Source organism: Mus pahari, chromosome 13, assembly GCF_900095145.1.
Source record: "Mus pahari chromosome 13, PAHARI_EIJ_v1.1, whole genome shotgun sequence".
NCBI classification, from domain to species: domain Eukaryota; kingdom Metazoa; phylum Chordata; class Mammalia; order Rodentia; family Muridae; genus Mus; species Mus pahari.
Window position 1 is genome coordinate 7,812,839 of NC_034602.1, and position 26,041 is coordinate 7,838,879.

At 46.1% G+C, this 26,041-nt stretch overlaps 1 protein-coding gene and 1 long non-coding RNA gene across 5 annotated transcripts; one reads left to right on the plus strand and one right to left on the minus strand.

Annotated features, from left to right (window-relative positions):
- Positions 1–717: 717 nt before the first annotated feature.
- B3gnt2 (UDP-GlcNAc:betaGal beta-1,3-N-acetylglucosaminyltransferase 2) lies at positions 718–26,012 on the plus strand. Of its 4 annotated transcripts, none has more exons than XM_029545320.1 (2): positions 718–1,021; positions 23,469–26,012. In XM_029545320.1, the coding sequence occupies exon 2, from the start codon at positions 23,478–23,480 to the stop codon at positions 24,669–24,671; it is 1,194 nt and encodes a 397-aa protein (XP_029401180.1). In that variant the 5' UTR covers positions 718–1,021; positions 23,469–23,477; the 3' UTR covers positions 24,672–26,012. The 4 variants fall into 4 exon arrangements, with proteins under 4 accessions (XP_029401180.1, XP_021066587.1, XP_029401181.1 ...); XM_021210928.2 differs by lacking the exon at positions 718–1,021 and adding an exon at positions 1,564–1,747; XM_029545321.1 differs by lacking the exon at positions 718–1,021 and adding an exon at positions 2,335–2,440.
- On the minus strand, positions 18,682–21,715 carry LOC110330667. Its single transcript, XR_002380964.1, has 2 exons — positions 21,650–21,715; positions 18,682–18,998 (listed from the first exon to the last, which is right to left on the minus strand). It is a non-coding gene; the product is annotated as an uncharacterized LOC110330667 (long non-coding RNA).
- Positions 26,013–26,041: the final 29 nt, after the last annotated feature.

The window sequence follows — 26,041 nt, forward strand, 5'->3', positions numbered from 1 at the left end:
AACTTCTAATTTGCTTCTTTTATTCTGAATTATAAATATAATCGTGGGAAAAAATTCCTCAGAGTCAAGAAAAGTATACAATTTATCTTCTTTTCTTGTCCAGAGAGACAGTCGTTAACAGTTTATGTGAACATATAAAAATCCAAGTTGTTGTTGTTTGAGAACGTTGTGACAAATATAAGAACAGATCTGTCTGCAGACTGCCAATCTTAACATTTCCAGAACCACAGACTCAGAATTGCTTCTTGTGGATGACCGTACACACGTGGCTCTGCGCTCAACCAAAACAACTCGCACTTACTTCTTTCTGCGGCTGCGAGTAAGACTTCGTGGTCTTGGTCGAGCTAGCTGAAATTCAATCCAGCGCTCGAAAGTCAACGGCATCCCTTTGACTAACTCCATCTGACAGCCTTCTGAAAAAAAAAAAAAAAAAAGGCAAACAGGTGTAGAGTTCTCAGTGTGATTATCTCCAGAGGGTCGATCGAAGGCCTCAGCAATAAGGATGAAGGGGTGAAGAAGCTTCCAAGCGCGTCCCCAAGGTTGTGGGGACCGGGCTCTAGGTTCGGTATTTGAGGGCGTGCCGACTCGGCCGGCCCACCCAGCTCCACAAACTAGAGCAACTTCTCCATCCGGTCTCCCCGGCTTTTCCCCCGGGCCTCACCTTGGCATGTAGCGCTCTGGGGAGCCTGGGGAGGCGCTGGGTTGGGGGTGGGGGAGCGTCCCGGGTCCCGCGTGATCCGTGCTTGGGTGTGGTTAGTGCTCAGTCCAGCGGCATCACGGGGTTCAGCGTTCAGATGTCTTCTAAGCCCAACTTCTGAAGTCGCGGAGCGAACTCCGCACCCAGCGCCTCCCGCATCTTGCATTCTTGGCTTCCTGAGACCCGAATGGAACCACGTGGAAACCTCATCATGTCTTTGATGGCTTCACAACCCGAAGGTCCGAAGAAGCCAGACGGGCACCACCCTCAGGCTTTGAGCATCTATCTAGGTGGCTGCCGCTACTTTGTACGCTGAGAGCAAAGGTCAGGTGCACTTGGGTTTCCCCTCTTCTCGCCTCCCCTCGTGGATCCCGCTCACTAGGCACTCGGAGCCATCTAGGCTTAGCTACACGCCAGCGCTGGCTGGAAAATTCTCACCAAGCGCCACACCCTGGTAGCTGAAGAGTTTGGACTAGACCCTGGATCTCAGCAGGGTTTGGGACTCAAGTCTCAGCTGTTTTTCTGGGGGAGGCTACTTCCTGGCGGGGCGGGGGGAGAGTGTAGTCTTTGGACACCGAGCGCTCCAGGGAAGCCTTAGGTTTTCTCAGTGCCACGAGGGGCGGAGAGCTCGGGAAGGGCTCGGGGGTGCATTCCCAGCGGGACCAGGGCGCCAACTGGCGGGAGGGTTCGAGTTCGGCCTTTCCCAAACTTGGGCCACGGGGCGGTAGCGCGGCCGTCCCGGCGGTGACGCGCGCGGTGGCGCGGCTTGTGATTGGAGAGTCGGGCGGGGGCGGGGCCGAAGGGACGCGGCAGGGGGCGGCGGTGCCGGGAGCCCGGGCCGGGAGTGAGGCGCAGCGGCGGCCGCGGCAACAAGTGCTGGAGCTGAGGCGAGCCGGAGCCGCCCAGACCCCGCCGTGCCGCTGGTCCGCGCATCGCGCATGGAGCTAGAGCGGCGGCGGTCGCCGGGCTGAGCCGCAAGCGCGGCTGGGACGTGGATGCGGCCGCGGTCTTCCGCCCCGCCCCGCCGAGCTGGAGGTGTCCCTAGACAAGGTAGGGCCGGGTGGGTGGGCACCGGCCCTGCGTCCCCGCCCCGCCGCGCCAGTTCCGGCCGGTGTGGGCTCCCCGCGCTCTCGCCGCTCCTCTGTGGCTCCTGCGGTGTCTGCGCATCCGCTCCATCGGGTTCCCCTCACCGCCCCCAGTCTCACTTCCCTGGCCTCCGCACATCATTTCCCTGGCCTCCTCACCTCCCGGCTCTCCCCACCAGTCTCCGTTCCTCCCGCCGGGCTTCCTCACCTCCCGGTCCTTCTCCCCTCCTTCACAGCCTCCTCACCTCCCCAGTCTCCCGGCCTCCACCTCCTTCCTGACCTTCTCACCTGCTCGGCCTCCGCCCTTCCTGCACCCACAGGGAGAGGGCAGCGACACCCTGAGCCGCGCTGCACCCGGCGCACGAGGTGCGGGCCTGGGCGGCGGGGGAGCATCGCGGGCGGTGTGCTGCCCCGCCCGCGCACTGCGCTGGTCTAGGGTGCCGCAGGGGCAGATCAGGTGTTTGTGAGCCGCTGGCTGCTTCTTTTCACCCCCATCCGCTGGCACTGTTATCTTCGGATCTTCGGGTCCCAAAGACTGGTTTCTGTGAAACTTCGGGAGAACCTTTCGCGTTGACCTCTAAAAAATATTCCACGCCGCCTGCGTTGAATGATTAACTAGACTCAGGACAGCCTGGGGAGCTGGCCTTGCGACTGGCAGGTGGGCGCACCTGAGGGGCGGGGACCCTTCTGGGGATGTAACACCTAGCACCTGGTTAAATGCACTCGCCTAGGGTCCTCTGAGCTCCTGGGTCTTGGGTGGGAAGGAAGTTCAGTGGAGACTCCTCTCTAGTGTCATAGTGCGTGCGAGGTCATCTTGAAAAGTAATGCTCACTTGGGTAACCTGGGCTGGCCTCATGCTCGCTCCTGCCCCAAATACCGGGTGGCTGGCCTCGCTCCCCTGCCCACTGTCGTCTCCCAACTTGACTGCTTCAAACGATTAAACCTGTTCTTCTGCCCCCTCCGCTCCTCGCCAAGCCATAGCTTTTTCCAGGTTTCGAAGTCAGTGGGTGAAAATGGGCTTCGTGTTATTACAGATTCTTCCAGGGTATTTCTTTGTGCCTCGGAAAGTGATGGGATGGTTAGTGAGAGGGCCACTGGACCTGAGTGGAACTAGGAGGGCGGGACCGGGGCCCAGCCTGAGCGCACTTATGTGGGGTTTAGACCGCGCACTCCATAGGGGACCTGTCCAGGGGCAGGCCAGTCACTTCCCTCCTGTTCTAGTCCAACTTCTGTTTCTTTTGAATAGAGATTATGAAAGCTGATGGAAACCCGGGGAGTTTTTACGCCGGTCCTAGAGCTCTTTATACGGTTAGGTTTTAAGACCAAAGAAGTGTGCGGGAGCCCTGTAGAACTCGCCCGAGTAATTTCCGGCCTTTGCAGTGTGGACAGATCTGTTTATCAGCAGATCTGCTTGGAACTCCTTTCTCGGCGTGGAATACTGCTTTTCCCCCTCAGGACTCAGCCTGCCGTTCTTAATTTAGTGTTTTTGTGTAGATGCCGGATTCTCTGCTAAACTTAGGAGTCCGTTCTCGAGGCTTGTTCTGCCACGTGCTGATAAATGACAATGGTTTTCCTTAAGAGGCTTGCTTCCCCTATTTAGTTTCGGGAATGGGATACTTGGACAGTAAGATTGTTTTTAAGAACAGATAAGATGTTTAAGCGCTTATAGAGATCATAACGAAGTTCTTGCTGGCCTCAGCTTACCCTTGCCAAAATCCAGTCATCTGGTGGAACTGGTCAGATTTGTCCAGCCTGAAATCACCCAAGCTTGACCGACAGAGAAAGACCTAAGGGAGGGTAGTCTTTGAGAGAAACATAATTTGTTTATGAATTGCTTTTCCCCAAACACATTGCTTTTGAAGGCCTGAGTACAGAGATGGTTTACGGTTCCGAAGATATACTTGCTTTAAAAAAAAAATCGCACGGTGGTTCACACACCTTTAATCCCAGTACTTGAGGCAGAGGCTGGTGGTTTGCTGAGTTCAAAAGGCCAGCCTGGGTTACAAAGAAACCTTGTTTCAGAAAACCAAAAAATAATTTTAAAATAATTTGGATTCCCCTTGTTCTAACATAGTACAGTTAGGCTAAAAAGGGAAAGGGGAACTGATAATTTACTGTTGACTCTGCCCTATACTGTTGGTTCAAATGTGTGCACTTGTTTTTTAAGGGTTATATATTAGGAAACAAGATCCAAACATTGTTGCTTAACCTTAAAATGATGCTGGTTGGTCTAAAAGCTAATATTTGGTAATATGACCTGTTATAACACATAAATAGTGGTACATAAATTACCAAAACTCAGAAATTATCATAGAGATCTTTTGGTCTTCTGTAATTGCTTTGGGGTCAAAAATCATTATGATCAGTTGTCTGACATTTTTTAGTGATTACGGATTAAATCGTGAATTGAATGAGTCTCACTTCATTTGAAAGCAAGAAGTATTACCTAACAACTGAAGTCGCCCAGTAAAGGAGAGAGAGCATAGCTCTAGCCTACCCCACCTTGCCCTCCCAGATGGAGCTCTGGCTGTCTCTTTTCCCTTTCTGGACGGAGTGGGCACTTGCTGAATATATTCAAATGGTAGGATGAATGTACTCCTCTCTGGAGAGGCAATTACTGTTTGTATAAGAGGTGTGCGCATGTGTGAGGTGAGGCTTTTTGAGAATTGATGTAATGATTTCATCATTACCCACTGCTGGAGAAGTTTGCCAGTCTGAACAGAGCCTGAGTGGGAAGCATGAGGCACCAACTGTTTGTGGAGGATTTGTTCCTGGGGCAGCTACTACTGGGAAACATTATTCCTACTGAGTTTTCTGTTCCTTTCATCTGTATGTTGCCCTTTCTGTAAGTTTTTTTTTTTTTTTTTTTTTTAACTTTGCTGCCTGCTTTGTTTGCTTGGTGTGGCTTAATTACTGTAACAAAATTCAAACTCTTTGAGAGCCAGCATTGTATCTGATTAAAGTATAATGCACATTTTTAATGTTTATGTAAGGTTAGGTGTCCACATTTCCTTATGTAAGGAAATTTCTTACATAAGAATAAATTCCTGTAAGAAATTATTTGAAATTATTTTGTTTGTCTATACACATTCTCTCCAGCAGGGTTTAATTTTTTTATTTTTTGTTTTATTTGGTAGGGAAATTCCCAGTAGTCAAGCAATTGATACTTGCCACTTTTAATTGTTACATTTAAAACTAGGTTTGTGTAGAGCCTTCACTCTGGTGTAATTACAATGTATATTGCTTACTAGACATTCATTTCTTTCCCTTTAAGAAACAAACTTATTAATCCTGGTAATCCGTTCTAAGAATATAGCAAGGCTCCCTGAGCTGTGCTAAGGTAAGGTAGTTAGGAGCATGAACTTGGAGTCTGTTATGCAGTTGGACCCTGAGCTGCTTCACTAGGTTTCTGTGCTCCTTTTCTCTTCTCTTTTCTTTCTTTCTTTCTTTCTTTCTTTCTTTCTTTCTTTCTTTCTTTCTTTCTTTCTTTCTTTCTTTCTTTCTCTTTCTTACTTTTTTTTAGATTTATTAATTATATATAAGTACACTGTAGCGGTCTTCAGACACACCAGAAGAGGGCATCAGATCTCATTACAGATGATTTTGGGCCACCATGTGGCTCACCCTAGATTGGTTTTGTCTTTCTTCCAGTTAATTGGAATCAGCTGTAGCATATGTAGTGTTTTATAACCTGTGAGATTTGAAAGCTGGATTTGCCCCTAGCTGTGTGATTGCTGGTAAGTTGCTTGGTCTTCCTGAACTTCAGTTTTTTCAATGTGAGATGATAGGAAAATTAAAGTGAATGATACAGCTAAGGTACCTGGGCTGCTGAGATCCTCAGTGAGTTTGGGGGTGCCTGTCATCAAGCCTGATGTGGACCTCATGAGTATGGTGGAAGGAGAGAAGCACTAGTTGTCTTCTGACCTCTGCTTTTGTTTCATGGCTGGTGCACGAGCGTGTGCTCATACATGCAAATTTAATAAAACACCAGTACCTGAGATGCTGATAGCTAGAGGAATTGTGTTTTCGGTTTAAATAAACTACGTCATTATAAAAGCTAATAAGTCTTGTTTTGAGACAGTTTTACACACTCTCTCCACCCTGGCTGCTCTGGAACTCGGTATGTAAATTAGGCTGATCCTCAAACTCAGACCCACCTGCCTCTGCCTCCGCCTCCGCCTCCGCCTCCACCTCCGCCTCCGCCTCCGCCTCCGCCTCCCAAGTCCTGGTGCACCTCCCCATGACTAGCAAATGTAGGGCTTGCTCTGTGGCGTTTAGTTGAAATAAGTTGTGTCCTTAAAGTTGATGACCTCTTATTCTTTTTTCATTGATTTATCTCTGAGGGGCACACTTGGCTGTCTCACCCGGAGCTGTTGGGCACCTAACTGGTATGAGCTAGCTTGTAACAGGTGAGGTGATAGAACTCCCAAGGAGCCCTGACTAAGCACTCAAGTGCTCAGACAGCCTTTACCATTGCATGTTTTGTGAGTGAATTATTCCAAAAGTGAGAGCACATTGCAGTTGCTTTAATTGCATGCTTCACTCTAACTGGTTAAACCACCCTCATGTGTTAATGGACATGTCTCATTCTTAACTGCAACTTGGATAATTGATACTTGGCTCTTTTGCTTTGTTTGTTTTTGATTTTCTCCTAAAAGTATCTTTTTACTTACATTTACTTAGAAACAATATTCAGGATATCTTAAAGGGAAATGCCTTTGGTTGCACGGCAAGTTAAGGATAACCTTCTGTCACTGACTTCATTTGTACCCTTGGAGGGGCTCACCTCTGCATTTTTCAGCACTTGTGGAATAACCAGGAAAAGTGTGTTGTTGCTAGATAAGGTGACATTGACACCTGTGGGTCTGCCTTAGAGAGGCTAGCGGATGGTAGCAAGTCCTTGAAAGCCCAGGCCTGAGACTGGCCACATAAAAGTTGGCACATTGTTTGAGAGGTGATGGCTGCTTGTGGCAGTTGTGTTTGCAGGCAGATTGCTATGGTCTGGGTCCCCTTTGTGCTGTTGGGTCTGGAGTGTTTTCACACACTGTAAACAGCATATGTTGGGAGCAGACAAGAAAGGCTTCCTGAGGACGTGGCATTGAGACTTCACCTCACAATGATGAACGAAAAATGCTTCAAAAGGAGAAAGCAGCTGGAGGGCCGAGAACACAGCAAGAGGCTCAAGCAGGCAAGGTCAGAGGAACCCCACAACACCCCAACTTTGGAGAACAGGGGAGGTGACCAACCTTAGTGACCGTGTAGAGACAGGAGGTAGTGGAGGGCCATTGAATGATTTTGCAGTTGTTGAAGAAAATGAGCTTGAGGTGGAGAGGAGGCACACTGGGAGGCTGGTGTAGTTTGTGATCTGCAGACTGCCTGCTTCCTGTTATTCTGCATATGTGCTCTCACAAGCTGGAGGGATCCTTTAAGAATTGAAGTATCTGGAGCACTCGGGAGGCAGAGTCAGGCGGATTTCTGAGTTCAAGGCCAGCCTGGTCTACAGAGTGAGTTCCAGGACAGCCAGGGCTACACAGAGAAACCCTGTCTCGGGAAAAAAAAATAAAAAATCTGGAGGTCACTTCTCTGCTGACTCCTCCTGTTTCTGTTGAAGTACAGTGGCAGGCCTGGGGTCTACTAGAATATCTACCTCTGCCCTTCCCTCCCTCCCATTACCATCCTGCCCTTTGGCTCTTGTGCTCACCACTCCCCTTAGGGAGCTGGTGCTGCCTGCTCTCCCTGGCCATCAGCGTTAGCTTGTTCCCCAGCCTCTGTCTGTTTTAGGCATGTTGGTATTTGTCCCATTACCTCATTGGCTTTAAAAAGGGAAAGTTGAGGGTCCCGGGAGTGGTTCAGGGTTAAAGTGTACATTTCATTTGACAGAATCTAGAGGTGGGAAAAAACCCACTGTGAGGGGGTGGCATTTGGAAACATAAAGGCAGATGTGGAGAAGGGTGAACCTCAGGCAGATCTGACTGGGTAGAGTTTGGGGTAGTGTCTAAGAGGGACCAGAGTGTCTGCTAAGGGGAAGCCCAGCAGCAGACTTGGCCCAGCCTAAGGGACTGCCATTTGTCCCCAGTTTGAGGACTCTGGCTAGGATCCAAAGCTGCCAAAGTCAGGAGAAAGGAGGAGAGTGGTGCTGAGACCATGGTAAGCTGTGCTGGGCATGTAAGTAAGTAGAATGCAAGAACTATGACAGTCTAGCCGGGAAGGGGGGTGTTTGGGAAGGTCAATGTAGGGCTAGCAGCACCAGCAAGGAGAGCATGTCTGTGACCACCAGAGAGGGCAGAAATTGAGACCGCTGTTTGCCCCTGACCCTAGGGGGGCAGTGTCTGCTGTTACTGGAGTGGGACTCCAGGGCAGTGGCCTTGGGGTGGGTAGCATGACCAACCAGGCCAGTAGAGATTTTACTGATGGTGGTTTTGACTCTGGGGCTGATGACTAGCATCTCGGTAACTATGGCAAGTGGTTAAGGGGGGAATTTCCTGCCCTTTGGGGGGGGGGGAGAGGGGCGCAACCAAACAAAATCGTAGGGTTGGCTGCTGAGTACAACTTTAATCCCAGCACTGAGAAACAGAGGCAGAAGGATCTCTGAGTTTTAGTCCAGCCTGGTCTACTGAGACTTTGTCTTCAGGATCCCTGAGACCACATTCACACATGGGTCGAATGCATGCTCCAAGTCTGTTCTGTGAAGGTGGCTGACAGTCTAGCAAGATTCTGTGACCCATGAACTCCACACTTAAGAGTTCATGTTGAGGATTTTAAGAAATTGATCTTTGGAATGCACTACCTGTGTGTGTGTGTGTGTGTGTGCGTGTGTGTGTGTGTGTGTGTGTGNGNGNGAGAGAGAGAGAGAGAGAGAGAGAGAGAGAGAGAGAGAGAGAGAGAAAGAGAAGACAATGTTTGTCTGTCCCTGGTTTTCTAGTGCCTGTGTCCTTAAATGAATCCTTTAGGTCTGGCCTTAGATTGTCAAGGGAAGCCCAGTGACATTTAAAAATCAAATTATTTGAGTTATTTGTCTCATACAGAAAAAGATGAAAGTGAGTTTATAAGCAGATTCTGCCCTCTTAATCTCGTAGCTCTGTAGTGGAGAATTCAACCAAAGATGAGAAATATTTAGGAAAAAACCCCCAAACTATAGAAAATGATACAATAAAAGTAACACAAGTTAAAGATACAGTGTGACTCTAGCCCTGCACTGTGCTAGTGTAGCAGGCTCTGTAGGACAAGCTGAGTGCCCAGCCATCCTTCTGAGGCCTTGTTTGCTTTGCTTGTTTTAATGAGAGGCAACCATTTTACTATTTTTTGCCACATAAGGAATTACCTCTCTTCAAATGAACTTAAAATATCTCCTATTTTTAACTAAAAATACACTCCTATTTTTAACCGAGTGTTTTCTTTTGAGTTTTTGTTCTCAAGGTTCTGTTGGGTCTTCTATTAAAAAGAAAAAAAAAAAAAAAACCTCTTCATAATGGAAATTTTCAAATCCGGTAGTGTGTTGAAGCCTCGGGCAATCCTGTTCTTGCCCCACCCTGTCCATATCCTGTCTGCAGCAGGCTCTAAGCTGAGGGGAGAGGGAAGTGTCCCCGGTAGGGTGAGGCAGATAAGCCCCCTCAGCCCTAGAGGGTGGATTGCTGCAGCCTGGTTCCTATAGTAGTAGTACATGCTGGGATTTAGTACTGAGGTGATGGGAATTACTTATTCAAAGAGGCTGGGTTTCCAGTCAGTTCCTCAGTGTGCCCATATATTGAATGAATACTAATTTTTCTTGGTGAGTGGCCAGAGAAAGATACATTACTATTTTGAAGGTAAATGTGTTTTAAATCTATGTGCAAATATTTTAAAATTGTAGCCAAGACAGTCCGCAGATACTGTTCAGTAAATTGAAGTCTAAGCAATGTCCAAGAGGGTAGAGAGGAATTGGAAGTGAGGCCTGAGGGGAAGGGTGGCTTGTTTGTGTCACCCCAGAGCCAGATGTCCCAGGAATAGTCTTCTGGGAGGAGGATGGATGGTCCCTTACCATAGAGCAGATGCATCTGGATGCACGGGAAGAGTGATACTTGGTTCTTACTGGTGGGGTGCTCGGGGGCATCCATCTTTTAGAGCTCTTGAGGTGTGGCATGTGCAGTCTGCCTCTCTCTGGGCTCAGAGCCAGTCTCAGCTTTCCTGGAGCCATTCTGTTTGGCAAACAGGCCTGAGAGGAAGTGTACATTGAGGGGACTAGATCTTCTCTTCTTTTAGAGGGATAGACTGCTCTGTGGGACACTAAGAACCAGGAGGTGATTGTGAGGTACCCACAGAGGAGCAGGGACTGAGCCTAGCCCTTCAGGGAACTAAGAAGCAAGAGACCTGTCAAAGGCATTGAGAGAAGCACTTCTGGATGGAGGGGGGTCGAGTCCCTGAGAGTGCTCCATGGGGTGGCTGTCTTCCCTCCACACCTCTGCTTGCTGCCTCCTGCTTCTCTCAGCCAAGTTTCTGGCCTTAGGGACCAGTTTCTCCCTAAAGTGAGGAAGGAGACTTGGTAACCATTTTCCTGGCTTATGCAGTCTCTTGATTATACCTACAGCTAGAAGAAGCACAATGAGGACCTAAGAGTGCCATTTGTTATTTACAATTTTCCACTTAAAGAAAATCTGGGCTAAAACTAACACACCAAGTAATGAATTCCGTTACCTTTGTCTGTTTTGCCTTGCGAAGTGTGGAGCCCAAGTTGTGGGTATTGTGGGCACGTGCTCGACTACTGTGCTGTACCACCAGGCTCTGCTGTGGTTTCCGTGCCTAGGGTTTTGTTTGACCCTCGCTGACCGTGGATCTACTGTGTAGTGAAGAACTTCTGTTCTTCCAGTGTCTACTACTACTGAGACCAAATCCAGGGCTTCTGGTCGTCTAGGCAAGCACTCGTCTAGCTAAGCCACATCCCCAGTTCTCACGCCTGTTTGTGGAAGAGTCAGGTAGCTGGCCTCTAAGAGACTGTAATACAGTAAGTCTAGGAGTCCTGGAGTCTCAGGCTGTGGTCTCTTATTCCCTTGGTGTCTTCTTCACAGTAATCAAGGACATGTTCTCTCTTGGGAAAATGTGTTACTGGAAGCCTTCGTCCTAACAGCAGAGAAGTTGAAACTTCCCAAAGCAATTTATTAGGTTACTTAAAATAAACACAGTGTTTGAGATACTCTCGAACTTTATTTCATAGAGCATAGTAATTACCAAATATAGTTTGTTAGAATTGAGAAAGACAGAGTTTGCCCATAGAGTATGTGTTGTTGAGAATAGCTTAGGTTTGTGTTGTTTGTGTGTTTGCTTTAAGGCGGTTTTGTTGGGTAATCCAGATGTCTTCGTACATACTTGTGATTCTCCTGACTCCCCAAGTGATGAAATTACAGGACTGTGACACAGGTCTAGCTTTACATAGGTGATTTAAAATTTTTATTTAAAAATTTTTTACTTCATGCATGTGTGTGTATGCATGCCACATGTGTGTGTGCCCATTGTAGCCAGAAGGCCTGGAGCTGGAGTTACATACAATGTAGCTAAGCCTCTCATAAGATGCTGGGAACTGAACTTGGGTTCTTAGAAGAACAGCCAGTGTTCTTAACCACTGAACCATCTCTCTATCCCTTAATTGAAAAGTTTTAGAAGATTTACTTTTATTTTAAAGTGTGTGTGTGTGTGTGTGTGTGTGTGTGTACATACATACACATTTGCCCCTAGGGGTTAAAGAGGAAATCAGAGCCCTTGGAGCATACTATGGTCATGATCATTCTAATAGTTACTTAAAGTTAGTCCCCTGTTTTAACTGGCTTTTACTGTATGAGTCTATAGAAATGGGTACCCAGCCCCCAGCCTACCTCTACACCAAGATTACCAAGCCAAGATCAGTGGCCTGCTTATTTCTAGAAGCAATTACACACTTTATATAATGGGATTCTGTTTCTAGTCCAGTACTGTAATCTATGCTTATGCATTTTTATTAATTTTTAATTGCCTTCTTCCTCCCTTTCCCCATCCCCTGGGCCTGTGTTTGTTTATAGAACTACTTAATTGTGACTGTTTCCTGAGAGGTATTTTCAGGTATCTCCACTGTCTTTAGGATGGTACTGGGCAATGTTGTCTTAGTAATAAAAATAAGAAAATAAAAAAGTGGGGTATTAAGGAGAAAAGTTTTTGACTAAACTCACTGTAAAAGAACTGGAAAGTAGCCAGCCAAGGACTGGAGGGGAAATCGTGGCTCATGTGTGACTCTATCCAAGAATGATTGTCTCAAACACTGTTAGAGACGGGATCAGAAAGCGTAAGCATCCCTCAAAGCTGTGAGTGGTTGGCTGCACCTGCTTGCTACCTCAGCACACTTGGGTGGTAAGTCACGAGGACCAGGATCTCAAGGTCATTGCCCCTGTGTAAGAAATTCAAGCCCACCTGGTTGAAGACCCAGTCTGAAAAACGGCAGAAAAGTCTTCTTTCTGTCCTCCTGTTTCCCCCTCTGCCCCTGGAACCTGGTGTGTTTCTTGTCCTCAGCTTTGCTGTCTGTGGAGTGGCAGACTGATTAGAAATGAGAGTTCTGTTGTCCTGTCAGACGTGTCGTTAGAGTGATAAGTCAGATAAATGTGCAGGAGATGCCAAAGGCAGAAGTAATAAAGCCGCCCCAAAGTGGGTGAAGGGAACAAGAGGTTCAACTCCATGGAGCTTTTTCGTTTACTTTGTTAGTGAACTAGAATTAATAGACTGTGGAAAAAGACCTTGTCACCAATGATAATTCTCCCTGCAGGTTGACAGTGACATGTTGGTTCTCCCTGTGGGTGACCCCAGCATAGTGAGGCCCTTGCCTCTGGGGACTTTGGTTTTCCTCTGTAAATAAGGAAATCTATATGGTTGCCTGGACTAGAAATCTGTTTCTTTCTGCAGTCGGGCTGCAATCCTGTGGGAATGCATGTGTGTGTTGTTGAGCAAACAATTGAGTGCAGTTACCTGGTGCTGTACCTGATTACCTTTTCTGTCTCGGACAGGTTGGTTGCAGGGCAGGAGAGCCTGGGTTGTGGTACCGGTTCCCTTCTGTCAGGTTCTGCTGGTAGAGGGAGTTGAGGGCTAAAAGTTCTAACAGGATTGCATGAACATGTTTGATGAACATGTTTGAGGCGGGGCTAGTTTGAGCCTTTGCCAATCTTTCATTCTGTAGTGGGAATAAGTAACTATTCAAGAGTAACTCATGAGTCATAGAACACCTCCAGGGACTCCCAGCCACGGCCTGAATGGTGCTTGTTACCAGACCAGCATTGCTTCAGTACCTCCTTGACCATTTGCTATGTTATTTCTTTCTCAATTTGATTTTTTTTTTTTTTTTGCTTTTGTTTTATAAAAATCTCAGTCCTTGTTTTTTCTGAGAATTGTTTTATGCCCCCTCAAGTATCAACAAATGCTGTGGTTTAAAGACTGCTCTTCATTAGAGGTATTCTGTCCTCTTTGATGTTGATGGTGATGTTGATGTTGATGACCTCACAGGAACACAGACTCTGGGTCTGGTTCAAAGGTCAAAGCTCAATCCTACTGGGATTAGCTCTCCACAGCCTAATTGCTTTACACTTGGGATCTGGTTGTGAAAGGTAAATGACATGAGAATGGACAGAATACTGGGCAAAGGACAGAGTAGGAAATTCAGAAAAGCCCATGAGAAGATAATAAATGAGAAAACCAAGACATGTTCTTTTCTGGTGGAGTGAAGAAAAGTGTCTGAGGGAGGTCAGAGGGTGACCTTGTGTTTCTGGGTATACAGTGGCAGAGGCCGGTCTGACCTCCCTTTGGTGGGTGAGGTCACAGTACTTTCATGCTAAATGACTTTGAAAGCACGCGTCGTCTTTGCCATTTTCCTAAAATATTCAGATGGTTGGAAAAGTTAGGTGTCATGTTTTCAGTTAGAGGGGTTGACAGGAGAGAGACAGACCTGTGTAGTCACAGAAATGCAGAGCCTGGCGGAGGCAAACCATCTGCTTTTCAGAAGACACGCCTCAGTGCACCCCAAAGCCAACTGCATTGCTTTTTTTTAAGAAGAAAGAAATAATTATCTTTATCTGTTTATTTTGTATACACTTTCAGCTAATGCTGCAGGGGAAAATGTTAGAAACCAAGTGTCTCTGCCTTACTATGGTAGAGCTAGGCAGCTATAGTAATGCATAAAAGGCTTTAAGCAGGGGCAAAGACAATGAAACATTGTAACTGTACCTGCATGCCAACTGCATTTATATTCACCATAGACTGTTTCTTGTTTGTATGTGATGCAGCCGATCTGTTTTCACTTTTAAGCAGAGGTGTGAAAGAAAACATGTAATCTGTCTGGCAGCCCAGCCCAGCACTGTCAGATTAGCCACCAGCAGTCAGTTTCTAACTAGGAGAACCCCTGCATCCACCAGCCCCATGCAGTTCCGTTCTGGTGGCTCCAGAGCCATCTGTCTGCAGTTGCTTCGCCTTCCCACCCCAATTCTTGTGCACCCTGCCACTCGCCATACTTCTAAAATTAGCCGTGCTATACAACCCCCTCAGGTCCTGTCTTGGCCCCTGCTGTCAGTTAAAGCTGTGCCATTTATTGCCTCTGCTTATTTCACTGGAGGCTTTTCTTTGGTGACCTCGCCCCGTAACTCCAGGTTAAAGGGACAGTAGTATGGTTAGAGGTGACTCTAGGTTGATGGCACAGAGACTGTCAGCTTGCACTGGTTCATTGGTTACGTACTGCTTCTGCTGCAGATGCACCTGCTGTTGCCTGACCTCTGAAAATGGATGTGGGCCGTTGGCTATTTCCCTTCAGTCTCTTTAAGATGATGGTTCCTGTTCTGCTGGTAGGATAAAGAGGTTTTCTTTCTTGGGCTCTTGTCTATGAATTGTAAATGTGTGGTCCCGTTTCTAGGGTTGCTTTTCTTGAGCTTCGACACCCCCCCCCCCGCCCCGCCCCAATTCCTGGCAGTGCTGTGTTCTCAGTCTGGGAGCACAGTGAAGCCGTGAGGCTGAGACGGTGGCGGTCTGCACCCAGCCTACACGTGCTCTGTACGGCTGGCTGTATGTATAGTGGGAAAAGCCATCTAAGCAGCTGTGGCCTGAGCTGCACTGGTCTGGTCCCCTGTAGTAACTTAGAATTCTCCTGAAGAGGGAAGGCCTGTCATTTCCTGGCTCCAAGAACGTTGTGATGTTTCCTGAGATTTCCTCAGGATGGATACTGACCCCTGTTTCTGAAACTCAGGTCCCCAAACTCCAGAGTCTATGCTCCCTGTTCCCGTCAGTAATAGTAGATCGAGGCCGACTTACGAAATGTAAATACTTACATGTAATTCACTAGCCCACAGTTGCCAGTGTAAGCGACTTTCCCACTTTTTTTTTTTTTTTTCCAGGAAAAGGTTATATGTATTTATTGGTCTAGTTTCTACTTTATCTTCACTGCTTTTAGTGACTTTGTCAGATGCCTATGTGTAGGCCCCACTGACAGGTTATGAGGGTGAGCTGGTGTTCCATGGGGCCCTGAGCTTCAGCTCCAGGCGTGGGGAAGATGTCCTGTGAGGATACATACAAGTGGCGCTTGACTTGGGTAGCTTCATGTGCAGGGGACTGATCAATGTGGGAGTTGGGCGTTGTAGTGAGTGGCAAAAAAGAAGCAAAGAAGAAATTCTGGGTTTTCCCCCAGGACCAGAGAAAACTGTGTCTGTTAGACATTCTGAAACTGTTCAGAGTTTCAAGAGTTACAAGTGTTAATCTGTGTGTCCTCCTTTTGGAGCTTCAGTGGGTGGATGAAAATGTGTTAGTCAGTGAGGAACAAAACTGGAGAAATGTGCTGTATTTAGTATTTGGTGCCAGAAGCAGGAGCCCCAGAGGAGAGCTGTTGAATGATGTGGTATTGAAGACGAGAAGCTGGTCTGTAGATGGTTATCAGGCCATTTTACACTGAGAAACAGGCTTGGAGAGGCCGAGTAAATAGTAGCTTAGCTGATTAGTGGATGGAAGATGTTGGAAGATGTCAGGCTGGTTTTCAGCCTGAGCAGTGGGTCTAAGCTATCTATCTGCTAGCCCTGGTTTTTGTTTTTTTGTTTTTTTTTTTTATGGTGTTTTTTATTTTATTTTATTTTTGTGGTTTTGTTTTGTTTTGTTTTTGAGACAAAGATTCTCTGTGAAGCCCTGGCCTTCTCCATAGATCAGGCTGGCCTTGAGCTCAGAGATCTGCCTGCCTTTGCCTCTCAGTGCTGGGATCAAAGGTGTGTGTCACCTCTACCTGGCACTTGTCCTGTTTTCAATTACATAACCTTTCCACCGAGGATTGTGCCATTGTTTCCAGCTTTGTTAAGGCCAGGGCAAGGCGAACTTTGTTGCTTCTTCTTCTCTTCTCTCTGAGTGGTCTGCATGTGTTTACTTGAAGAATAAATACAGAGGGAGATTCATTCTTTTCATTTTGTTTGTGGTGCCAAAGATGGAATTCAGGGCCTCGTGCATGCTGGGCAGGTGCTCTGCCATGAGATAAACTCTAGCCTAGCTCTGTGATTAATTTTATTTAAATGATAAATTTCCTTTGAGAAAAAGAACCATAATGGGTTATAGAGGAGGAGAAGGTGAAGATCAGAACATGTCCTGCCAGACACTTTGATCTATACTTCAGCCTGTGGGGACATGTGGCTGAGTAGAATATTTGGAAATGCTTTTTTTCCTTTTTATTTGATCATGGAGGGGAGAAGACTAGTAACTAGGAACCCAGTTCCTTAGACTCAGCCTGTAGCTCTGCTGTGGCCCTCAGACAGAAGACCTTGGCAGCCATGGGCACTCCTGGGGTTCTCCTGCCTTGCTCTGGCAGTAACCTAGCCAGGCCTCTTGTACTAATTAGGGCAGAACTCTAGGAATGGCCCAGGCCTTCTGGTCCTGCCGATCACCCCCTGAGATAACTTGTCAACTGCCACTTTGTTGGAAGCTTTTCTCGCCACAGGGGCACTTAGCTGCAAACTGTGTCTGCTTCTGTTGGTTTGAGCAGGACCCAGGAAAGACTAGCAAGGATCAGGCCACAGATTGGATCGTGGGAGGTAAAGGTATTAGGGAAGCCAGGCTCCTAGAGCAGCAGGACCCAAGAATGTACAGTGACTGGTCTTGCGGTAAAGCATCCGGCTTGGGCTTGCTTCTCTCTCCTCTCTGTGAGACTGGTTGGATTTGAACAGCAGTGAGCCAGGCTCCGTTCTCCTGTGTACGGTCATAAGCCTGACTTCTAGCCTCACCCTAGCTTGACTGACAGTTAACCAGGCTCCATTCTCCTGTGTACGGTCATAAGCCTGACTTCTAGCCTCACCCTAGCTTGACTGACAGTTAACCAGGCTCCATTCTCCTGTGTACGGTCATAAGCCTGACTTCTAGCCTCACCCTAGCTTGACTGACAGTTAACCAGGCTCCATTCTCCTGTGTACGGTCATAAGCCTGACTTCTAGCCTCACCCTAGCTTGACTGACAGTTAACCAGGCTCCATTCTCCTGTGTACGGTCATAAGCCTGACTTCTAGCCTCACCCTAGCTTGACTGACAGTTAACCAGGCTCCATTCTCCTGTGTACGGTCATAAGCCTGACTTCTAGCCTCACCCTAGCTTGACTGGGTTGGTCACTTTTATTTTATTAGAAAGATCCCGCCTTTCTTTTACTCCTAATGTGTGTTGGCAAGATTTCTGTTGGCTGTGACAAAATGTCTGCTAGACTTAAATAAAGGTGGAAATGTCTATTTGGCCCATGATTTTGACCATGGTCACTTCGTCACATTGCATTTGGGCTTGTGGTGGCCCAGAACTTCATGGTGGGAGCATACAGCCGAGGGAACCAGTCACCTAATGACTGGACGTGAATTGAAGAAAGAAATAGATTGGGCCCCATTTTACTAACTTCTTTCCACTAGGACATGTCTCCTACAGGTCCTACTACTACTTGGTAGTGGCAAGGCAGAGGACCAGACCTTTGGAGGACATTGAAGGTCCAAGCCTCCTAGCACCTTGGTACTGGGGGAGATGCAGGGCATCTTGGTACAGACTTTAGGTGTGACTTGCATGTGTTGCTGGCGCTGTCCCTGGTTAGCTATTGGGGTGGGGTGGGTCATGGCTCAGTGAGAACAGGTTATCATGGCTGCCTGTTCACATTCAGGAACTAGTAGTAACTTGCTTAAGTGTTTGCATATCTTACAGAACTGGAAGGAACCTCTTAGCAGCTTGCACTTCAGTAGCTTCCAGTGTCCTGTCAATGAGACGCTGCAATTGCCCAGTGGAACCTTAAAGGAAAAGAGTCTGGCTGCAGTCCTCCCTTTGCTCTTGGTTACAGTTGAAGTATCAGGGTGTGGTGGTGTGATGGTCTCCTGTGCGGTGGTAGGCTGTAGTCTAGGATTATACAGCTGCGGGCTAGTGCAACAGGAAATTGGTGACTTTTGACAACCATGGTTTGTGTGGGGGAAAAAGAAACTAAGAAACGAAATCAAGAAGAAGAAACTGGCTGGCTCTCTGAAGGACACAGAAAGATTCTGGCCTCATGATGTGGGGTTCCAGGGCAGTCTGCCCTAGCTGAAACTTCCCTCATTTATGACATATCAGTATAAGATACATTTTGCCTGAGTAATTCAATAAATGTTACTAATCTAACCTGCCTCTTGCATCTAATTTTTAATTTATGATACTTTTGTGGGTTGAAATGTATACTTATAAAATTTTAATAATTACTTATTTTAAATAAAATAATCACTGGAAATAAGACTAGTGCTCCTTTGTCACTTTCCTCAGGGTTGCATTCACTTGCATAGAGTCCCAGTTCAGCCATTCGGCAGCTGCATGATCTTGGGCAGGTCCAGTCACTTCCTTTGCTCAGTGTATATGTGGCCAACAAAAGGAAGCACATTTAGAATAGCTTGGAAGGATTGCTGGCTCCAGGTGCCAACAGGCGTACTCATGCTTTACTTCTATGGCTGAGAGCCTTTCTAAAAAGTGACATTGCACTTGGAGCTAGGCATTGGATGTGGACAGAGCCTTGGGAGGCTGTGGAGGTTGGGGGGTGGGAGCCACACTTCGGGAATCCATGAAGTCTCCAGATAAGAATGGCAGTGGGGCCCAGCCTCTGTTACAGTTCCTGTTACTGCCCAGGAACCATTAGTACGTTGTACTTCCTGCGAGTACTCAAATAGCTTAAGCACAGCGATTATGTTTAGTAATCCCTTTCTTGCCCCAGCATCGCCTTTCCAGATATTTTAGCTGTGAAATAAAAAGGGAAGTTTTTTTTTTGTTTGTTTTTTGTTTTTGTTGTTGTTGTTGTTGTTGAAGTAACTTCAATGTTGTAGAAGTCTGAAAAGTATCTGTCCTTAGCTGAGTGGTGGCACACACCTTTAATCCCAGCACTCAGAGCAGAGGCAAGTGCATCTCTGGGTTCAAGGCCAGCCTGGTCTACAGAAAGAGTTCCAAAACTATACAAAGAAACGTGTGTGTGTGTGTGTGTGTGTGTGTATGTGTGTGCGCGCGCGTGCGTGCGCGTGCGTATGCGCGCATGCATGCACACACGCGCGCTGAAAAGTGTTCTTCCCTGTTGGGAGAAAGTTAGGATTCTGGTGTTTGCATGTAGGGCTTTTCTGTTTTAATTCAGGGCCTCATAGTGTTGGGTGATGCCATTTCTCTAACTTTGGTGTCAGTATTTCTTAAATTCCTTTTAAGCAATGTAACTTCCTGGGGGGGGGGGCACCAAAAACCACAAAATGGGCTTTATGTCTGCACTGGGACTTAAACTGAGAGAGCTTTTCCCACAGTTTCTTTTTCTTTGTTAAAAATGGGTTCTTGGCCTCATATCTCCCTTTCTGTGAACGTCTCTTGCTTTCAGAGTCTAAAAGCAGAGTTCCCGTACAAGAGTCAGTGCCTGGGCCACAGTAAAAGATGATGTCTAACTGAGGGGGTGTGCACTTGAGACTCTCCCCTAAGGTGAGTGAGGAAGAATACCTATCTGCAATCAGTGGAAAGGGTCCTCCAAGCCTTCGGAGACTTAGGGTCTCTCCAGAAAGGCTTCCTGGAGGGACCTGGGAGGAGCTTTTCTTCTTTCGCGTTCCCTTTTCTGTGAAGGCTCTAGACCACAGATGTATGTGCTAGACTCCAGGCCTCCAACCTTTTCATTCTTGAGCCAGCACCTAAAATTTCACCAGATACCTGGGTCAGAATGACCTGCAGGAATGGACACTTTTCAGACACATTCCCCCATCTACCCCCGCCTATGTCATCTTGGAACTCCTGCTTCTGGGTGCTGGGGTTAATCCTGTGTGCTGCCACCACCACACAGCTCAGGACAGACACTTTTCAGGATCCAGTTTACTCCTGACTTTTCGATAATACTCTGCCTCCACCCCTGCATTTTTACTCATGAAGTGGCATCCTGGGAACTTGGCTTGGGGTTGAGGTGGGTAACAGTCCAGGAAGCTACTCAGTAGACTGACCCTCTTAAGCAAGTGCATTTGGGGGGGTACACTGTTCTTCAGAGAGCTTCAAGTCTATTCGCACGTCCCAGGGATTAGTGGGACTGGGGAGGTGACCAGTGATGAAGCATATTGGTTGTTCATCTAGAAGACCCATGTAACTAGCAACAACAATCTTAATTGCTGTTCCAGAGGATCTTACAGCTTCCACTGGCTTCCGCAGTATGTGCACTGACATGCATGTGGGCAAACACTTCTATGTAGTTAATCAGATGATTTCTAAAAAGGATTGGTAGACTTAGGAGAAATGTCACATGGCTCAAACTGGATTCCAATAATCCTTGGCCCCACAGCCCTGGTGTGTAATTAATTGGTTTACCTGTAGTCATTTTCTTACTGTTTGCACTACACCTTAGGAGACTCAGCGCTAGAATTTCACAGCCTGCTATGCTAAAGAAGTGTGTGTGCACTTCTGTCTTGTTCTGTAAACTGTTATCTCTTATTTACTCAATTCTTTTACTAAACTGAAAATCTATGCCTAGCATTGAGCTTTTGCCTGTAATCCCAGTGTGTACTGGTTTTTTGCCTGTAATCCCAGTGCGTACTGGTTTTTTGCCTGTAATCCCAGTGTGTACTGTTTTTTTTGCCTGTAATCCCAGTGTGTGCTGGTTTTTTGCCTGTAATCCCAGTGTGTACTGGTTTTTTGCCTGTAATCCCAGTGTGTACTGGTTTTTTGCCTGTAATCCCAGTGTGTGCTGGTTTTTTCGTGAACACCCTTCCAGATGTTTGCCTCATGATCGTTTTTTCTGTTCATTTCTTATTTTTACTTGTTTCATCTTGTGGAGGTGTGAGAAAGAGCTCACAATCAAAAGACTAGTAGTTCTGAGGGAAGTGCACTTGCACACTCGTGTGTGTGTGTGTGTGTTTGTGTGCGCGCGCGTGTGCGCGCACATATTGACATGTGGCTGCTACAGCACACATGTAGAGGATGAGACCAACTACTAGTGCAAGTCCCCATCTTCTAGCTTGTTTGATATGGGGTCTCTTTTGTTTTGTGCCAGCAGCCTGCTTCCTGTTGGAGCACAGGGATTGCAGGCATGCTGTGCAGCTCAGTGTGGCTTTTAGATGTTCACACTACAGTCCTCTGCTTGCATAGCAATGCTTCGCCCTCAGCCCCATAAAAGCCTCATTTTAGCAATAGAACTGCCAAGTTAAAGAGATCGGTTTGGGGAGAGCCTGGAGAAATGATTCGGTGAATAAGAGCATTTGCAGAGGACCAGGTGGTTCCCCGCACAGCTAACCATCTGTAACTCCAGTTCCAGGGGAATCTTATGCCATTCTCTGGCCTTCATGGGCCCAGTCATGCACTTGACACACACGAATACATGCAGGTAAACACTCATATACATAAAATAAAAACAAAAGTTCTAAAGGAGAATGGGAACCACTTACTTTTGAAAAGTGTCTTTTGGAAGGACTGAGTTGGATATGGTGGCCCATCCCTGTAATCTCGGACCTTGGGATGTGGAGGCAGAAAGATGGGAAATTAAAAGGTTGTTTGGTTACATAGTAAGTTCAAAGGCAACCTGAGTTTTATGTATGACCTTATTTCAAACAAACAAACAAACAAAAAACTCAAAAAAATCCAGTCAAACTGTTAACGTATCTATGATTTTTTCCCCCCTAAGTTAAATGATTAATTCTTCAGCCAACATCAGATACTGGTTAGATTTTCAAAGATTTACTAAAAATAAAGTACCCCCAAACAAACTCTTTAACTTACTGGCTGGCCCTTGGTATCTGTAGAGGTTTGGGTTCTAGGATCCCCACAGATAACAAAGTTTGTGGATGTTCAAGCCTTATGAAATGGTGCATTTGTAAATAATCTACCACAATCTCCTGGGGGCACATTTAGTTTGTTGTTTGAGAGTCTTTTGTGGCTCAGGCTGGCTTTGAATTTGGTAGGTAGCTGGTAGCTAAGGTTGACTTTGAACTCCCAGTCTCCTTCCTTACCCTCTAAGTTTGGGAATCGAGATGCATCCCAGTGCTGTAGGCTCCTGTATGTTCTGGCAATCCCTCCTTTCCGTACATCATGGGCTACAATGTAGATACCAGGAGTTGCTAACGTGGTTGCTTAAGGAAGACCGGCAGATGTGTGGTACAGGAAGGTTTATTTCCTTTCATGTTTTTATTTTTAATTACTTTGTGTGGGGGTGAGTGTTTTTATCTCTGTGTGTATGTAACATGTGGGTGCCTAGTGTCTGAGAAGGCCTGAAGAGGACACTAGAACCCCCCAGAACTGGAATTATGAGTGATTGTGAGCTGACATGTAAGTGCTAGGAACTAAACCTGTGTCCTCTGCAAGAACAGCAAGGGCGCTTAACTGCTGGGCTGTCTCTCCAGCCCATTCTTTTGTGTATTTACACAATCTGTGTTTCTATAGATATGGAAGGCTTAACTATAAGCTGTCTATAGTAGGCTCTTTACCCACTATTAGATATTAGAGACACAAGTAGCCTGACTTTCTTTGACTGAAGTGTCCGTAGTAGAAGTTTCACAACAAATCCCTTTTCACATTGGGATTCTCTGTTGGAAGCCAGTGAACTTAAAACAATCCACCAATTTTCATTTTATTTACATTGGTAGGTTAGGAAATCAGGGTTGGGTCTACATTTTTAAATGACAGACATTAGGAGCGAATTACATGACACTGTACGTAGCGTAGCATGTAATTTATAGTGATGTTATGTGCATGTGTACATATTGGATCACAGAATTAAAAATTTGCTATTATGAATTGTAAGTGACTTAGTTTGCAAAGCTCTGATGTGTATGTACCTTTTAAAGCAAAGTAGTTGAACAATCACAAGGTTATTTACTTAGTGATATTTGCTTCTGCCCTCCAAGTGTCTAAAATGCATTAACTATTACATAGTGATTGTAATGGGTCAGGCAGGATTTCAAAAGCTTGTGTATAAAAACTGCATATTTTGTACAACCAACCCCCTTTATAGATGGAGAAGTTGAGATTTAGTTTGAACTAGAGCTGATGAGTCAGGAGTCCTTAGTGTAGAACATTTATTCTTAGGAAGACTTTTTTAAAAATAAAGAATGGGTCTCACTGTGTAGCCTTGGCTGGCCTGGAACTGGGCAGTGCTTCTGCCTCTGCCTCTTGAGTGCTGGAAGTAAAGGTACGCATCCATGCTAAGCCTGAAGTGTCCGTGGGCATCAGAGTCACAGTTCACTAACACGCCTCCCTGCCTTTTCCCAGGTATGAGAGATGAGTGTGGGGCGTCGAAGAGTCAAGTTGCTGGGCGTCCTGATGATGGCAAATGTCTTCATTTACCTGATTGTGGAAGTCTCCAAAAACAGTAGCCAAGAAAAAAATGGAAAAGGAGGAGTAATAATCCCGAAAGAGAAGTTCTGGAAGCTACCCAGCCCTCCCCGGGCATACTGGAACAGGGAACAGGAGAAGCTGAACAGGTGGTACAACCCCATCTTGAACAGGGTGGCCAATCAGACAGGAGATATATACACATCTCCAAACACAAGTCACCTGAGCTATTGTGAGCCAGACTCGACGGTCATGACAGCTGTGACAGATTTTAATAATCTACCGGACAGATTTAAAGACTTTCTCTTGTATTTGAGATGCCGAAATTACTCGCTGCTTATAGATCAACCGAAGAAATGTGCAAAGAAGCCCTTCTTACTGTTGGCAATAAAGTCCCTCATTCCACATTTTGCCAGAAGGCAAGCAATTCGGGAGTCTTGGGGCCAAGAAACCAACGTAGGGAACCAGACAGTAGTGAGGGTCTTCCTGTTGGGCAAGACACCCCCAGAAGACAACCACCCTGACCTTTCGGACATGCTTAAGTTCGAGAGCGACAAGCACCAGGACATCCTCATGTGGAACTATAGAGACACGTTCTTCAACCTGTCCCTGAAGGAAGTGCTGTTTCTCAGGTGGGTGAGCACTTCTTGTCCAGACGCAGAGTTTGTCTTCAAGGGCGATGATGACGTGTTTGTGAACACCCATCACATCCTTAATTACTTGAATAGCTTATCCAAGAGCAAAGCCAAAGACTTGTTCATAGGTGACGTGATCCACAATGCTGGGCCTCATCGGGATAAGAAACTGAAGTACTACATCCCAGAAGTCTTCTACACCGGGGTCTACCCACCGTATGCGGGGGGCGGTGGATTCCTGTACTCCGGCCCCCTGGCCTTGAGGCTGTACAATGTAACTAACCGGGTCCATCTCTACCCTATTGATGATGTTTATACTGGAATGTGCCTTCAGAAACTGGGCCTTGTTCCAGAGAAACACAAAGGCTTCAGGACATTTGATATTGAAGAGAAAAATAAGAAAAATATTTGTTCCTATATAGACCTAATGTTAGTACATAGCAGAAAACCTCAAGAGATGATTGATATCTGGTCTCAGTTGCAAAGTCCTAATTTAAAATGCTGACATAGACATGAGCTACATTTCACAGAAAGGCCTAGCCTGACTAGTTCCCATGGTGTGCTCTCACAGTAGGTGAGTTCTGTGTGAGGCTGTTAGCCCCTGGGCTCCCAAGCCCTCAGTCCCTCCCTCGCCTTGTGAAGAGGGAAGGCTGACTGACGACTAGTCAGCACGGCAGGGTGAGTGGTTATGACCCTTCCTCTGGCTGCTGGTCCTCAGTTTCTAATTTGTTTTCCTTCTCCTCCAGGATTTGACCATGAAGATTTTTGTTGTTGTACTTGTATGTGGTATATTTCTGTTCCACACTAATGATGTATGTATGTATGTATGTATGTATATGTGTGTGTGTGTGTGTGTGTGTATATATATATATATATATATATATATGCATATGCAGGACACAACCTGGTGGTTTTGTGAAATGGAGTTCTATGTATTTTCATAAGATTTTGAAAGTTGTCTAGAAAGTGGACGGATGTCAACCTTCCCTGTCACCCAGCAGTATTGTCCTGTTACTAGAGACCGTTACTCCCTTTCTGCGAGGAAAGCCACGCAGTGCGTGGAGATCGCCTTGTCAGGGCTTATGGCCGTGAAGACACAGGGGATTTCTTTTACTTGTGTTTGGTTTCCTGGGTGGCATCGTGGTAGTTAACCTAATTTTAGTATTTTGAAGATCATGTGTGTGATTCCCTAATGGCCAATTGAAGACTGAGTAACCCGACAGCCATGTGAGTCTGTGAGTGTTCAGCCTGAGGCTGGGAAGCATTCGCGACTTCCGGACTTTGAACGTGATTAGTCAGTTTAAAACTCCAAGATTCTATTCTTGCCATATTATCACATATTCCTTAGATAAAATTCTCTTGGGTAGTGACAATTCCCTGTCTCGGTGTAGAAGTGCCTGTGCTTTTATTTATTGTTCAGATCAAACACCAAAACATTTTCTTAAAAAATATTTTGTGTAATATTTTATTTGTATACAGTGTTTGTGAAATATTTAACTAGAGCATGATATTTTATTTTTTCTCATTTTTTAATTCTTTGAGAATTTCATACATTGTGTTTTGATTGTATTCACCTCCCCATCTCCTTCCAGATCCTGACCCTAGCATGATGTTTTAAATGTTAAGCTGTAACATGTTAGATAAAGTTAACTCTTAATTTTGAATTTTAAAATTTGAATTGGGGGGGGTATGAACTGCTAGAGAAAATAAAGTTCTGCCAAAATATTGCATATACTAATATCTTGTAACATGCTTTCTTGAAATATTTTTGTGCTTTAGAGGGTTCTCATCTGTGCTACAGGGGACTGGGAAAAAGTGGAAATAAAGTGATTGTATTTTTTAATCATCATGTATAATAAGTGATAATCTTTCTGT